At 38.7% G+C, this 13,356-nt stretch overlaps 2 protein-coding genes across 2 annotated transcripts; both read left to right on the top strand.

Moving 5' to 3' along the window:
* Positions 1 to 11,357: 11,357 nt before the first annotated feature.
* Positions 11,358 to 12,549, top strand: LOC145819600 (PKS-NRPS hybrid synthetase cheA-like). The gene is made up of 2 exons (XM_082913547.1): positions 11,358 to 11,808; positions 11,888 to 12,549. Exons 1-2 carry the CDS (start codon positions 11,432 to 11,434, stop codon positions 12,303 to 12,305), a joined length of 795 nt encoding a protein of 264 aa, XP_082769673.1. The 5' UTR covers positions 11,358 to 11,431; the 3' UTR covers positions 12,306 to 12,549.
* Positions 12,366 to 13,329, top strand: LOC145814486 (uncharacterized). The gene is made up of 2 exons (XM_082911319.1): positions 12,366 to 13,106; positions 13,192 to 13,329. Exons 1-2 carry the CDS (start codon positions 12,366 to 12,368, stop codon positions 13,327 to 13,329), a joined length of 879 nt encoding a protein of 292 aa, XP_082767445.1.
* Positions 13,330 to 13,356: the final 27 nt, after the last annotated feature.

Genomic DNA, 13,356 nt, shown 5'->3' on the forward strand with positions numbered 1-13,356 from the left:
AAAATTTAAAAAAAAATTCATCATAAATGAATATTTAAATAATAAAAATAAATAAATAATATTTTTTATTTTTTTTCGTTATTAAGGTTGAAAATTTATTTGTTTCATATATATTTGAATGAAAAATATTTTTCACTAAAATAAAAATGAGGGGGGGATGAGAAAAAAAAATAAAAAAAAAATTCATCATGAATGAATATTTAAATAATAAAAATAAATAAATAATAATTTTCATTTTCTTTTCGTTATTAAGGTTGAAAATTTATTTGTTTCATATATATTTTAATGAAAAATATTTTCCACTAAAATAAAAATTAATTTTCTGTAGTCAATGAAAAATATTTTTCTGCGGCCTACTTTTTTTTATTACTAAAAATCATGAACTAATTTTTTATGGTAGAGGAAAAAGAACGGTAGCAGTACTGAAGGTGGTGGACAAGAGATGATGGTGGTGGTGGTGGTGATGGTGATGGCGAAAGAGATTAGTGGTGAAGTTGTGGTAGTGGTAGTGTAAATGGAGTGGCAGGGGTGAAAGAGAGGTAATGGTAGTAGTAATGGCAGTAGTGGCAGTGGTGGTAGTGGAGTGGTGGCGATAGTAGTAGTAATGATAGTCGTAGAGGTGAAATGGCGGCAGTAGAAGTAATGGTGGTAGTGGAATAGCGTTTTGCAGTAGTGGTGAAGGTCGTAAAAGAGATGGGTGGTGAGAGAGAGAGAGAGAGATGAGTGAGAGACAGATAGAGAAGAGAAAGAGAGAGACAGAGACAAAGACAGAGTGATGAGCGAGAGAGAGAAAAAGTGGTCGCTAAAAGTGCATTTTCTTGTAGTGGAAAGCTCAGTAAATAGAGAAGAGATGAGGGAGAGAATGAGCAATGTGAACACAATGGGGGAGAGAGACAAACAGACACATAGAGAGAAAGAGAGAGAGAGAGACAAAAGTGAGAGATAAACAAACAGACACAGAGAGAGAAAGAAAGAGAGAAGAGTGATAAGTGAGAGAGAGATAAAGAGAGAAAGAGATATAGAGTGAGAGAGACAGAGAGACAGAGAGAGAAATAGATAGAGAGAGACATATAGAAAAATAGAGAGAAACAAGAGATGAGAGAGACATATAGAAAGAGAGCGTAAAGAGATGAACGATAGAGAGAATAGAAAAATAGAGAGATAAAGAGAAAAGAGATGAGCGAGAGAGACAGAGAGAGAGAAAAGAGAGATGAACGAGAAAGACAGAGAGAGAAAAGAGATGAAAGAGATAGAGAGAAGAGAGATGAGCGAGAGAGAGACATAGAGAGAAGACCAAGGAGAGAGATAGAGAGAAGAAAGATGAACGAAAGACACATAGACAGACAGACAAACCGATAGATAGACAAACTGACAGAGAAAGAAGAGTGATGAGTGAAAGAGAGAAAGAGAATAGTGGTGGTAGTTGAATGTCATTTGCAATAGTGGTAAATGTGGTAGAGAAGATGGGTGGTGAGAGAGAGAGATGAGTAAGAGACGAATAGAGAAAAGAGATAGAGAGACAGAGTGATGAGCGAGAAAGAGACAAAGTGGTCGCTAAAAGTGCATTTTCTTGTAGTGGATCGATAAATCGATAGGGAGCTCAATAAATAAAGAAGACAGATAATTCAAAACTCTGTTCAAAACTTAATTCAAATCAATTTTTTAAATATTTTAAAAATATTTTAATTTTGTAAGAGACAGATAAAGAAGAGAGATAGAGTGATGAGCGAGAGAGAGAGATAGACAAAGTGGTTGCTAAAAGTGTATTTTCTTATAGTGGATCGATAAATCGAGAAGGAGCTCGATAAATAGAGAAGATGTGAGTAAGAGAGTAAGCAAGGCGAACATAGTGAAGGAGAAATAGACAAATGGACAAGTAGACACAGAGAGAGAAAGAAGAGTGATGAGTGAGAGAGAGACAAGGAGAGAGAGATAGACAGAAAAAGAGATAGAGAGAGAAAGAAAGAGAGATGGAAGGATAGAAAAAGAGAGAGAAACCAGAGATGAGCGAGAGATAGACAAAAAAAGAGAGAAATAGAATGAAAAGAGATGAGCGAGAGAGAGAGACACAAAAAAAGAGAGAGACAGAAAGAGAAGAGAAATGAGCGAGAGAGATAGAAAAATAAGAGAGAGAGAGAGAGAGAGAGAAAAAAAAAATGAAAGAGATAGAGATAAGAGAGATGAGCGAGAGAGATAGAGAGAAGAGAGATATGCGAGAGACACAGAGAGAAAATGAGAGAGAGAGAAACAGGCCGACATAGAAAGAAAGAGAGATAGAGATAGAGAGAAATGAATGAAAAGAGATAAAGAGAAGAGAGAGAGATAGAGACAGAGAGACAGGAAGATGAAAAAATAAATGAAAAGAGAAATGTTATATCAAAAGAGTAAGACGACATTGTTTTTTTAAATTCTTTTTGCAACAGAAAAATACCGTTGAATTTATTCAAACCATTTTGTGACTGTGTATATATGAAGCTATCTCAAAACCGCAACATTATGCTAGGTTAGAGTTTTCCAAAAACTCTTTTGAGAAAATTATACTTTCTTGTTTTCCGTGTTATATTGTTTTTACTAATTTTTTTAATATTTTAAGTATTTTTTTAAAATTTTAGACACACTTAACATAAATACACCTAAAAATTTTAAAAATTGTAAAAAAAATCTTTTAAAAATTCACTAAATACCAAAAATATAAAAAAAATACAATAATTCAATACATTTTTTTTTGTATTTTTATGTATTTATTAATTTTTAAAAATATTTTTTCATAATTTTTTTATTTTTTAGATACATCTAAGTAAGGTACATCTAAAAAAAAATATTTAAATTTAAAAAATATTCACTAAAAAAAAAAAACACGAAAGCCACTTTTTGTGACGGTAGAAAATGCCGTCTCAAAAAAGCAGAGTATTTGCGACGGCACCATTTGCCGTCTCAAAAAAGCAGAGCATTTGCGACGGCACTATTTGCCGTCTCAAAAAATAAGAGTATTTGCGACGGTAAATGGTGCCGTCGCAAATACTCTGCTTTTTTGATACGGCAAGTGTGCCGTCGCAAATAGTTCTGTCTCATATACCCAATTTTCTTGTAGTGGCACTTTGGTCGTGTTTGGATTTTGACTTATAGAATATTCTGTAAAGAGAAAAGAGAAAAGAGAAAAAATTAGCTTCCAGTTCTTTTATTTATTTTTGTTTTCCATTTCCCTTAACAATTTCAAGATCCCCAAACACAAAATTCTCATCATTTTTTATTTTATTCTTTCATTTTTGCCTTTTTCTATGTGAATAGGAAAGAAAATCAAGATGTACTCATCATATATTTAAGTTCCTCTGTGTATATTACTGAGCTCACTCATTTATTTAGCATAAGGAGGCTCACTTTCAAAAGCTTTATGAAGGTGCCGTTTGGTAACACTTACGTTTTCAGTTTTCTATTTATATTTACAAAAATTTAAAAAACTCAAATAAAAACTTGTTTGGTAAAATTTTTGATTTATAAATCAGTGGTCTCAGTTTATAAATTTGGCCAAAAAATGAAAACACAAAAAATGTATTTTCGTTTTGAATTTTTTTTTTTTTTACCACCCAACACAAGCCACCACCCGCCACCATTTTCCACCACCGTCTTTCGCCACCACCACCCACCCCCACCCCCCCCCCACCACCACCACCACCTGCTACCACCACTCACCACCCACCTGCCACCACCACCCGCCACCACTAGTCACCACCCACTTGCCACCCACTTGCCGCCACCACCACCCACCCCTCGTCACCGCCGCCACCCACCCGCCACCACCACCCACCACCCATCACCACCACCACCACCACCCACTCGCTACCACCTACCACCCGCCACCGTCACCCACCCACCCACCACCACCCGCCACCACCTGCCATCCGCCACCCACTTGCCGCCACCACCACCCGCCATCGTCACCCACCCACCACCGTCACCCACCCACCTACCCACCGTCACCACCCACCCGCCGCCATCCGCCACCCACCTGCCACCGCCACCGCCACCACCACCCACTCGCTACCACCCACCACCATCACCCACCCACCCGCCACCTACCTACCGCCGCCATTACCATCCACCTGCCACCATCACCCACCACCCGGCACCGCCACCGCCACCACCACTCGCTACCACCCACCACCTGCCACCATCACCCGCTACCACCCACCACCACCACCCACCCGCCGCCACCAGCTACCTACCGTCACCACTTTTCACCACCGTCTTCCGCCGCCACTTGCCACCACTTGCCATTTCTCACTCTTTTTTATATTTTTAAATTTTTTTAAATATTTTGTCAATTACCAAACGCGTTTGTAGTTTATGTTTTTCTAAAAATAAACAAAAAATAAATAAAAATCAATTTATAAAATTTTTGTAAATATAAACTGAAAACATAAACATTACCAAACACACTGTATTTGCTTATGCCAATATAATAATAATAATAAATTGAGTTTTGCTTGATTGAGAGTTTTTTTTAGTCTTTGGTACTCTATTTCACTAACAATGTATTTCACATTTCTCTCTCGGCCAACTTGCCACTCCACATAAATCTTGTGTTATTTGGAGACTTCCCCTCATGCCATCCACAATGATATAGAGCATAACAAACAAATGAAAATAACCACCATGTTGCATATGATATGACCTTGCATTATATATATGTAAAATCATCAAACTATCAGTTTGGTGTTATATTTTGACTCCATTTTATTTTTTTGGTTTCCATCATAATCCTTGCATTCTTGTACTGAAAATGAAATATTGGAAGAAATTAAAAAATAATGAAGAAATTCTTGTCATGTCTTGATTATTGCAGCTCATGTGTTGCAATATTCAATTGTCAATTTCTATTTCAAGCACTACAAGAAAAGAGGCTGTTACGGCATTTATTTTATGGTGTTTATTAAAATGCCATTTTTTATACACATATGACAAATTTTCACACAAGACTCAAACCTATTTTGAAATTAAATTGCTTAACACCATTATATGTACAAAACGCAAATAGCAATGGGCATGACATTCACCGTTTGTCTCTTTCCCTCACTCTTTCTCTAGCTTTCATACCCTAGCGATCGAATTCTCTCCGATCAAACTCATCCTCTTAGTATCGATAAACGAACTTAGCCTCTCTCTTGATTGAGCTCTCCCTCTTTAACTCTGCTCTAGAAAGTTTTGATGATTTTGTGTGTATACGAAGTTAAACATTGAATTGATTGCAATTTTTGTAATTGAGACCTATAAGTTTTAGGTATTCATATAGGAACTCAAATCTGTATATATATGCGATATTAGATCTGTATATATGATATCAGAACATGAATCCATTGCTTGTTTTCCTAAAATTGACTATGTTTTTGCTTATTTTCCAGCTCACTCTTGGAGCTTCAGATTTATTTCGCCATTTCTGCACTAACTTGCATAAAGGTATTGAGCTTCCATTCCTTTCTTTTTCTCTGTACATGTACTCCTGAAACTAGGTCTCTATTTTCTGTGATTAGTAATATATGTTAATGTTAATGTTAATGTTTTTTTGTTTGGTCTTTGTCAAAACCTACCACTACCATTTACTACCACTTATTCCACCTACTACACACCTATACCACTACCACCTACTCCACCTACTACACACCTACCTACTCTACTCTTCTATATATAGGCATCATTGTAAACATATTTAATATAATCAATAATACAATCATTTCTCTTTATACATTAAATTTCTACATGGTATCAGAGCAGGTTTAGAACCTAGTATTTTCGCTTCCCCGGCGGACGGCAACCTCACCTTAGCCGCCCGTCGGACCTCAACCTAGTCCGTTAGAATTTTCTACACATACCTTCACTCCCACGCCCACTATCACTGGCGGTTTGGTCCGCCGCTGTGTCCGCTGGAGCATCCGGCCCTGGCGCCGCCGCTTGCGCCGTCTCCTTCGGAGCTGGCGCCGCCGCCGCCTTAAACAACTCACTGGGTTCCAACACCTTGTCAATCTTATACACCACCAACGGCTCTTCATCCACCAACGTCCCCGTCACCACCGCCGTAACCACCTTCGTCTTCAACGTCACATCTTCGCCACTGGTCTGCACTGTGAAATCATACTTGTTCCTCACATAGTTGCATCAGTCTTTGAATGTCAGCTGAAAAAGAACCCAGACTCCCACCCTGCAAAGAAGAGGCTGGGGAGGGTTCGTTGAGTTCAGCTTTCCATTCGCGAAGCATCTGATGAACTTGCTCTTCAAGCATAGCCACATCGATCAAACGACTCTCCTTTCTCGCCGATTGGAGATCCGTGAACATGCCTTGGAGATCATCCACACGATTCTTCGCCCTATCTTTGAAGATACTGTGCGACGCAGACTTGCACCCTCCAGTCTTCGACCCCTTTCCCATCTAGAGAGACTTGGAGCTTCCAATTTCTTAGAGAAGAAGGCGCACGTTAGCCAGGGGTTGAAGACTTGTTTTCTGATGAGGCCTTCCCTATGAGAGAGAAGGGAAAGGTTGTGTGGGTTTGGGTTCTTTCTTTCTCTCTCCTCCTTTGTTGTGTGAGACTGATGATGGGGTAGCACAGCAGAGATGCTCCATTTTTTTTTATCTCTTTCTTTCCAAACTCAACACTCTCTCTCTCTCTCCACTTTATCACATGGGCTTGTCCCCTCTCTTTCCTCCGTTTGATTTCCAAATTCATTATTTTTTATTTATTTTCTCCAAACCACTTTTAATCTCTTTCAAATACCCACTCTACAATAATATCTCTTTCTCAAATAACCCATCCAAAAATATTTTTTTGTTTTTATCTATTTATTTTATTTTATTTTATTTTTATTATTAAACAAAACAACAACACAAAATAACACCAACAACATTCCACAAACTTGTCATTTCTTCATGCTGGGGATCAACCCCGATCACAAAAAAAAAAACAAAAAACAAAAAAAAAACAAAAAAAAAACAAAAAAAACGAACAAACAACCAAAACCCAAACAACCACACCCACAGGCGGGATTTTTCTTTCCCTTCTCTACTCTGCTGCCGGTTTCTTCTTCTTGCTTTTCTCTTGGGTGTCCCGTGACTGCCCAGCCTCCGTGCTTCCTAGACCACCAAGCAAGTTGCCTCCCCCCTGCTCCTCCACTACAGCATATGGCGGACCTCCAAATCGGAACATAACGGTGGCCTTCCGCTTCAGCTCCTTATTTTCCGCCTTTAGCACACTTATCTCTGCTCACGCATCCTTATACATGCGCTGGAGCAGAGCCAGTTGGGCGTTTAACTGCTGCACCTCATTTGTCCTACTCTGAAGCCGGTGCGACAAGTTTGTGACCGCCGTCATGGTCTCCACACATGACTTCAATGTATACTGATTTGCCTCAACATCCGATTGCACTGCCATTCTTTACGCCACAGACCGCATCGGAAAGTTCAACGGAGCAAAACCAGAGGCGCTTGGTTGAGGTTCCAGGGCAACCGCACCAGTTATCTCTCTTGTGGACTCGTTCAGGTCTGGAAAGAGCGTGAGCAGACCACGGGAAGACGAGGCCATTTTCTGGGCAACCGAGTGTTACAGAGTATCTCTCTCAGCACACGAAGAGTTTTTCAGAGGTTTTTAGCAGGTTTTTGTCTTAGCCTCAGCCTCAGCCTCAGCCTCCGTCTTGGTTAAATAGCCAAGGCTGACACGCGCATCGTGCGCCGCTCGGCGCTAGACGACAACATGGGCGCGCAAGCCAAGGTAGTCACGCGCATCGCCATAATGTTCGGCACACCTTTTTATGGATTGGGCACACCTTTTGATGGCACACCTTTTGAAAGATTGGGCACATCTTTTGAGGGTGCGACTTTTACAACGGTCCGGCATGACCCCATAAACTGTCCCGACATTGATTCCGGTTAGCTTTTCCAATGGTCCGACATGACCTCATAAACTGTCCCGACATTGATTCCGGTTAGCTCCTACAACGGTCTGACACCACCATACAGTGTCTTCACCAACAGTCTGACACGACCATACAGTGTCTTATATCCTCTTTTATTTTATGTATTAGTCTATTTTCTTATTTTGTTACTCTTTCCAAACTCAAGTTGATTTGTGTCTCTCCTCCTTGAGTTTGCGGGGGGCTGTTAAAACCTACCACTACCACCTACTACCACCTACTACCACCTACTCCACCTACTACACACCTATATCACTACCACCTACTACCACCTACTCCACCTACTACACACCTACCTACTCTACTCTTCTATATATATAAATATGTTTACAATGATGCCTATATATAGAAGAGTAGAGTAGGTAGGTGTGTAGTAAGTGGAGTAGGTGGTAGTAGGTGGTAGTGGTATAGGTGTGTAGTAGGTGGAGTAGGTGGTAGTAGGTGGTAGTGGTAGGTTTTAACAGCCCCCCGCAAACTCAAGGAGGAGAGACACAAATCAACTTGAGTTTGGAAAGAGTAACAAAATAAGAAAATAGACTAATACATAAAATAAAAGAGGATATGAGACATTGTATGGTCGTGTCAGACCGTTGGTGAAGACACCGTATGGTGGTGTCAGACTGTTGTAGGAGCTAACCAGAATCAATGTCGGGACAGTTTAGGTGGTAGTGGTAGGTTTCTCTTTATACATTAAATTTCTACAGTCTTGAACTTGGCAGCACAAAGTTAGTGAATATTTTGAAATGGAGTCCTCCCTAAATCAAGTATTGTGCTTGAATTTGAGGGAACAGAAAAAAAATTTCCATTGTATTAGTGTCTGTTGCTATACTATATTGGAACATAGAGTTTTAAAGTTGCAATTATCAGTGGAATCTTTTATGTTACTAACAAAATGTTTGTATCATAACTTCATTTCCACAAAGCTAAATTTATTTTTGTTCGCATAATTTCAAAGTAAAGATGATTTTTCTAGGAATATTGGTTCAATTTGATTGTTGTTGTAATGGTCATGAGTGAGAATAACAATTATGACCCCTAAGGTTTACTTAAAATAAGGATTATTTTTTGTGATTTAAAAAATTACAAATACTCCCTTATTAAATTTTTTTAATTAACAGAATTAATTAAAAAAATAAAATTTCTAACTGTTCTCTTATTCAATAATAAAATTACTTGAATTATTAATTGAAATAAATTTTTGATATCATTAAAAACTGTTAATCAATTTGATAATTTATAAACAAAATGGGTCAATTGTTATGAAATTCGAAATGTCAAAGGATGGGATGTAATTTCCAGAACCACACGAAACAATTTGTATTTTAAGCAAGCCTCGTGGGGTGCATTTGTAATTTATCTTCTTTTTCCTTTTTTTTTTATTATATTTATTTATTAGAAAAGGGGAAAATTTTATTGATGTATGAAAGAAATTACAACTTCCAAGCCTACATGAATACGAAAGCATCAAAGCCCATGCTAACTAGGTTGACCCAAAGAGATCGCCCGATCATCTTCAACACTAGCTAAAAACATAAAGTTGGAGAGTTATCAACCCATGGGGTGTTTGGTAAAACCTTTTTTCAACTTAAACCAACTTTTGGCTTAAGTTAAGTTATATTGGTGTGTTTGGTAAAATTTATAAGGCATAGATTATGGCTTAATTTAAGCCATTTTTGGCTTAAATGTAAAAGTTGTTCTTGGGTGCTTAATTTTAGAGCTTAAGCGGGCAGGGGAGCCTCTATTTGCACACACCAATTCCACTCTTTGCACACACTTAATGAATTTTATTTTTATTACAATTTTATCCCTAAATAAAATTACCATTATAGACATCTCACACAATTCAAATAAACACATCCTCTCAATACACACACAGACGTTGCAATGCCTCTGCTTCCTCATTTTGCCAAATGATCCACACACACACACGTTAGTCCATACCAGAGCTCCAAAGTTACTCCATTCTTCATTAGTCATTAGTGTACACTCCTTGCACAAGCTCCACACTCCTTCCACAAGCTGTCTTCCTCATTCTTCCTTCCTCATTCTTCATTACTTATTTGTGATGGAGGATTTGTCTTCTGAAAATCAGCAAATAAGTATTCATGTGAAGCAGAGCGAAGGAAATGTGAGTTTAATTTTTTTTTTCGTAGCGTCGTTCGGATAACCAGAGCCAAATTTTGTTATTTTGTTCGGAAATGTACTACCGAAATAATTATGTATTTTCGGAAGTTGATGTCCGAATAAAGTGATAAATTTCGGAAGTTGTTGTCCGAAAAAGATATATAAATTCGGAAGTTGTTGTCCGAAAAATGTTAACTTATACAACATTCAACTTCCGAAATTTGAAAAAAAATTCGGACAACTACTTCCGAATGAAGTAAATTTTTTTTTTCCATTTTATATTCCAAATTTGCAAACTGCATACCAAATTTACAGTTTCAAATTGCAAATTAATCTTTATAATGCCATTAAAAATTTGTAATGTTATACAAAACATGCAGGAATATGTGTCAACTCAAGGAAGTCAGGTTTGCGCGAATTTTGTGTTAGATTACACCACTCATTTCACAACTGAACAGGTTCATTCTACGAAATTATAACGATTATGTTTTGAATTGCTCACCAAATGTAAATGTTTGATAATATTTATTTAACTTTGTAGGTATTCAAAAGTAAGGATGAATTGCTCAACTGGGTACGTGAAGTTGGAAAGAGAAATGGTTTGGTCATTGTAATCAAAACATCAGACTATGGTGGAGGGAAAAAAAGACCCAGGATGTATCTTGCTTGTGAGAGGAGTGGCCAATATAGAGCAACAAAGAAGTTAAAACATGATGGCAACAATACATCAAGAATAACCGGTACGAAGAAGTGTGGTTGTCCTTTTGATATGAGGGCTCACAGGTTTACCACATATGATGAATGGACATTGACTGTAGTATGCGGATTGCATAATCATCCACCTGCGGAGCACCTCGAGGGACATTCATATGCGGGGAGGCTATCAAAGGATGAGAAAGCATTGTTAATGGATATGTCAAAGAGCATGGTTCGGCCAAAAGAAATCCTAGTAACCTTGAAACAGCGAGATGCCCTCAATGTAAGCACACTTAAAACCATTTACAATGTACGCCATCGAAACAGGGTGGTACAGAGAGCTGGAAGATCACAGATGCAACACTTATTGGGTGAATTGGCCAAGTATAATTACATTGAGCGCCACCGGTCTGAAGAGTCCACGATGACTGTGACTAACTTGTTTTGGGCACATCCTACCAGTTTGGACTTATTTCGGTCTTTCCCACGTATATTAATTATGGATTGCACATATAAAACCAATAGATATCGGCTTCCTCTTCTTGAAATTGTGGGAGTGACATTAACTGAAATGACATTCTCTGTAGCTTTTGCATACTTACAGTATGAGAGGGTCGATAACTATGCGTGGGTGTTAGCCACATTACGTGATGTCATGGATGGGTTTGTTGTGCCAACAGTTATTGTTACTGACAGAGAGCTAGCCTTGATGAATGCCATACAGAAGATATTCCCGAGTGCTAGACATTTATTATGTCGTTGGCATATCAGTAAGAATGTGTTGACCAAATGCAAGAAAATGTTTGAGACACAGCAAAAATGGGAGAAGTTCAACCATGAGTGGAACTCTGTAGTGTATTCATCTTCTGAAATTCAATACGAGGAGCGTCTTAAATCATTACTTAAGGAATTCAGTAGTTATCCTGATGCAGTCAAATATGTCATGGATACTTGGTTGGTTCCTTACAAGGACAAATTTGTGGCGGCATGGACAGACACGTGTATGCATTGTGGCAATGTTACAACGAACCGGTAACATTACTTTTGTTGAATATGTTATTAATAACTGCCATGTACTTGATTTTAACTTGACTTACATTGAATTGAACAGGGCTGAGAGTGCACATGCAAAACTTAAAAGACAATTGGGTTCATGTCAAGTCTCATTTCAGGCATCATTTGAGAAAATACACAGTCTGCTTGAGTTGCAACACACTGATATCAAGGCTTCATTTGAGAAAAGTCTAACTGTTGTGCAACATCAATTTAAACCTTCTCAATTCAGGGAGCTACGGGGGAATGTGTCTATCTCTGCATTGGAGTATTTGCTTGTCGAGAGTAAGAGAGCCAATTCCATTGGTATTGATGTTGAAGCTTGTGGATGCGTCCTTCGCCACACTCATGGTTTACCTTGCGCCCATGAGATTGCTGACTACATCAGACAAGATCGTCCTATACCACTTTCTACCATACAGTCACAGTGGAGGCAACTTCATATCTCCATATGCAAGAAAGAAGAGGAAACATAGGTGACTTGTCATGCAGAAGTAGAGTTGTTTGTCAACAAGTTTAATGAAAGTGATAGAACCATGCGATTGGAGCTTTTGAAGAAGTTGAAAGAGATTGTATATCCGGAAAGCACTTTTCTTGTTGAGCCGGAGGTGAAGCCCAAAACACGTCCTCGGGATCATAAGAAGATCAATGTTTCTACCCGTCGTGACCCGTGTGCATTTGAGTTAGTGCAATCTGGACATGATTCCTTCTCACCTAGGGATACGCAAATCACTACATTAGCTTCTACTCTGCAAACCAAGACGAAGCGACCTGTTAAGAGAAAGGAGAAGGTGAACCCGAAAGAGAAGGCATACATTACTAGAGCAGTGAAACCTGGTGCATATGTTGATGCTTTCCCTACTGGGTTAAAACCATATATTAAGTTTGTCAAGGATGTAGCTGCATATGGGAATTGTGGTTTCAGGGCTATAGCTGCTTCAATTGGTCATACAGAAGATGATTGGGCTCAGGTTAGGCGTGACCTATTGGGTGAGCTGCACACACACAAAGAGGAATACATTACACTTTATGGGTCCTATGAAAGGTTTGAAGAATTGACAAGCATATTGTCATACTTTGAAGACAGTCCTGGATACTCACATTGGATGACTATGCCAGACATGGGCCATCTTGTTGCATCGTGCTACAATCTTGTGTTATACCACATGTCTTTACAGCAATGTCTCACCTTTTTACCTCTTAGAACCGTGCCAGTACCTCAACTTGATAGACGTGAGATTGCCATTGGGTTTGTCAACGGAAATCATTTCGTGCAGGTATAACAGAAACTTATCAATTGCGTTTATGCATGTACAAGAAGTTATGAGGTATGACCACTAAGTCAATTGATATTTGGTGCAGGTTTTGTTGCAGCCAGGCCATCCAGTTCCTCCTATTGCCACTAATTGGAGAAATATCGTCACCCTTGCGCTGTGGACTGGGATGATGCATATGTGCGTCGCATTCAACATTTCAAGGACATTATTCATGATAATGTAGCTACTCGAGAGACTTTTGATGTTGTTG

The sequence above is a fragment of the Camellia sinensis genome, chromosome 2 (genome assembly GCF_055761805.1).
Source record: "Camellia sinensis isolate YWXY chromosome 2, ASM5576180v1, whole genome shotgun sequence".
NCBI classification, from domain to species: domain Eukaryota; kingdom Viridiplantae; phylum Streptophyta; class Magnoliopsida; order Ericales; family Theaceae; genus Camellia; species Camellia sinensis.

Excerpts from the sequence above, each read along its gene's own strand:
- LOC145819600 (XM_082913547.1), top strand. The coding sequence starts at position 11,432 with ATGGATGGGTTTGTTGTGCCAACAGTTATTGTTACTGACAGAGAGCTA. Across the intron at positions 11,809-11,887 it reads GGCAATGTTACAACGAACCG|GGCTGAGAGTGCACATGCAA; the intron begins GTAACATTACTT and ends TGAATTGAACAG.
- LOC145814486 (XM_082911319.1), top strand. The coding sequence starts at position 12,366 with ATGCGATTGGAGCTTTTGAAGAAGTTGAAAGAGATTGTATATCCGGAA. Across the intron at positions 13,107-13,191 it reads ACGGAAATCATTTCGTGCAG|GTTTTGTTGCAGCCAGGCCA; the intron begins GTATAACAGAAA and ends TATTTGGTGCAG.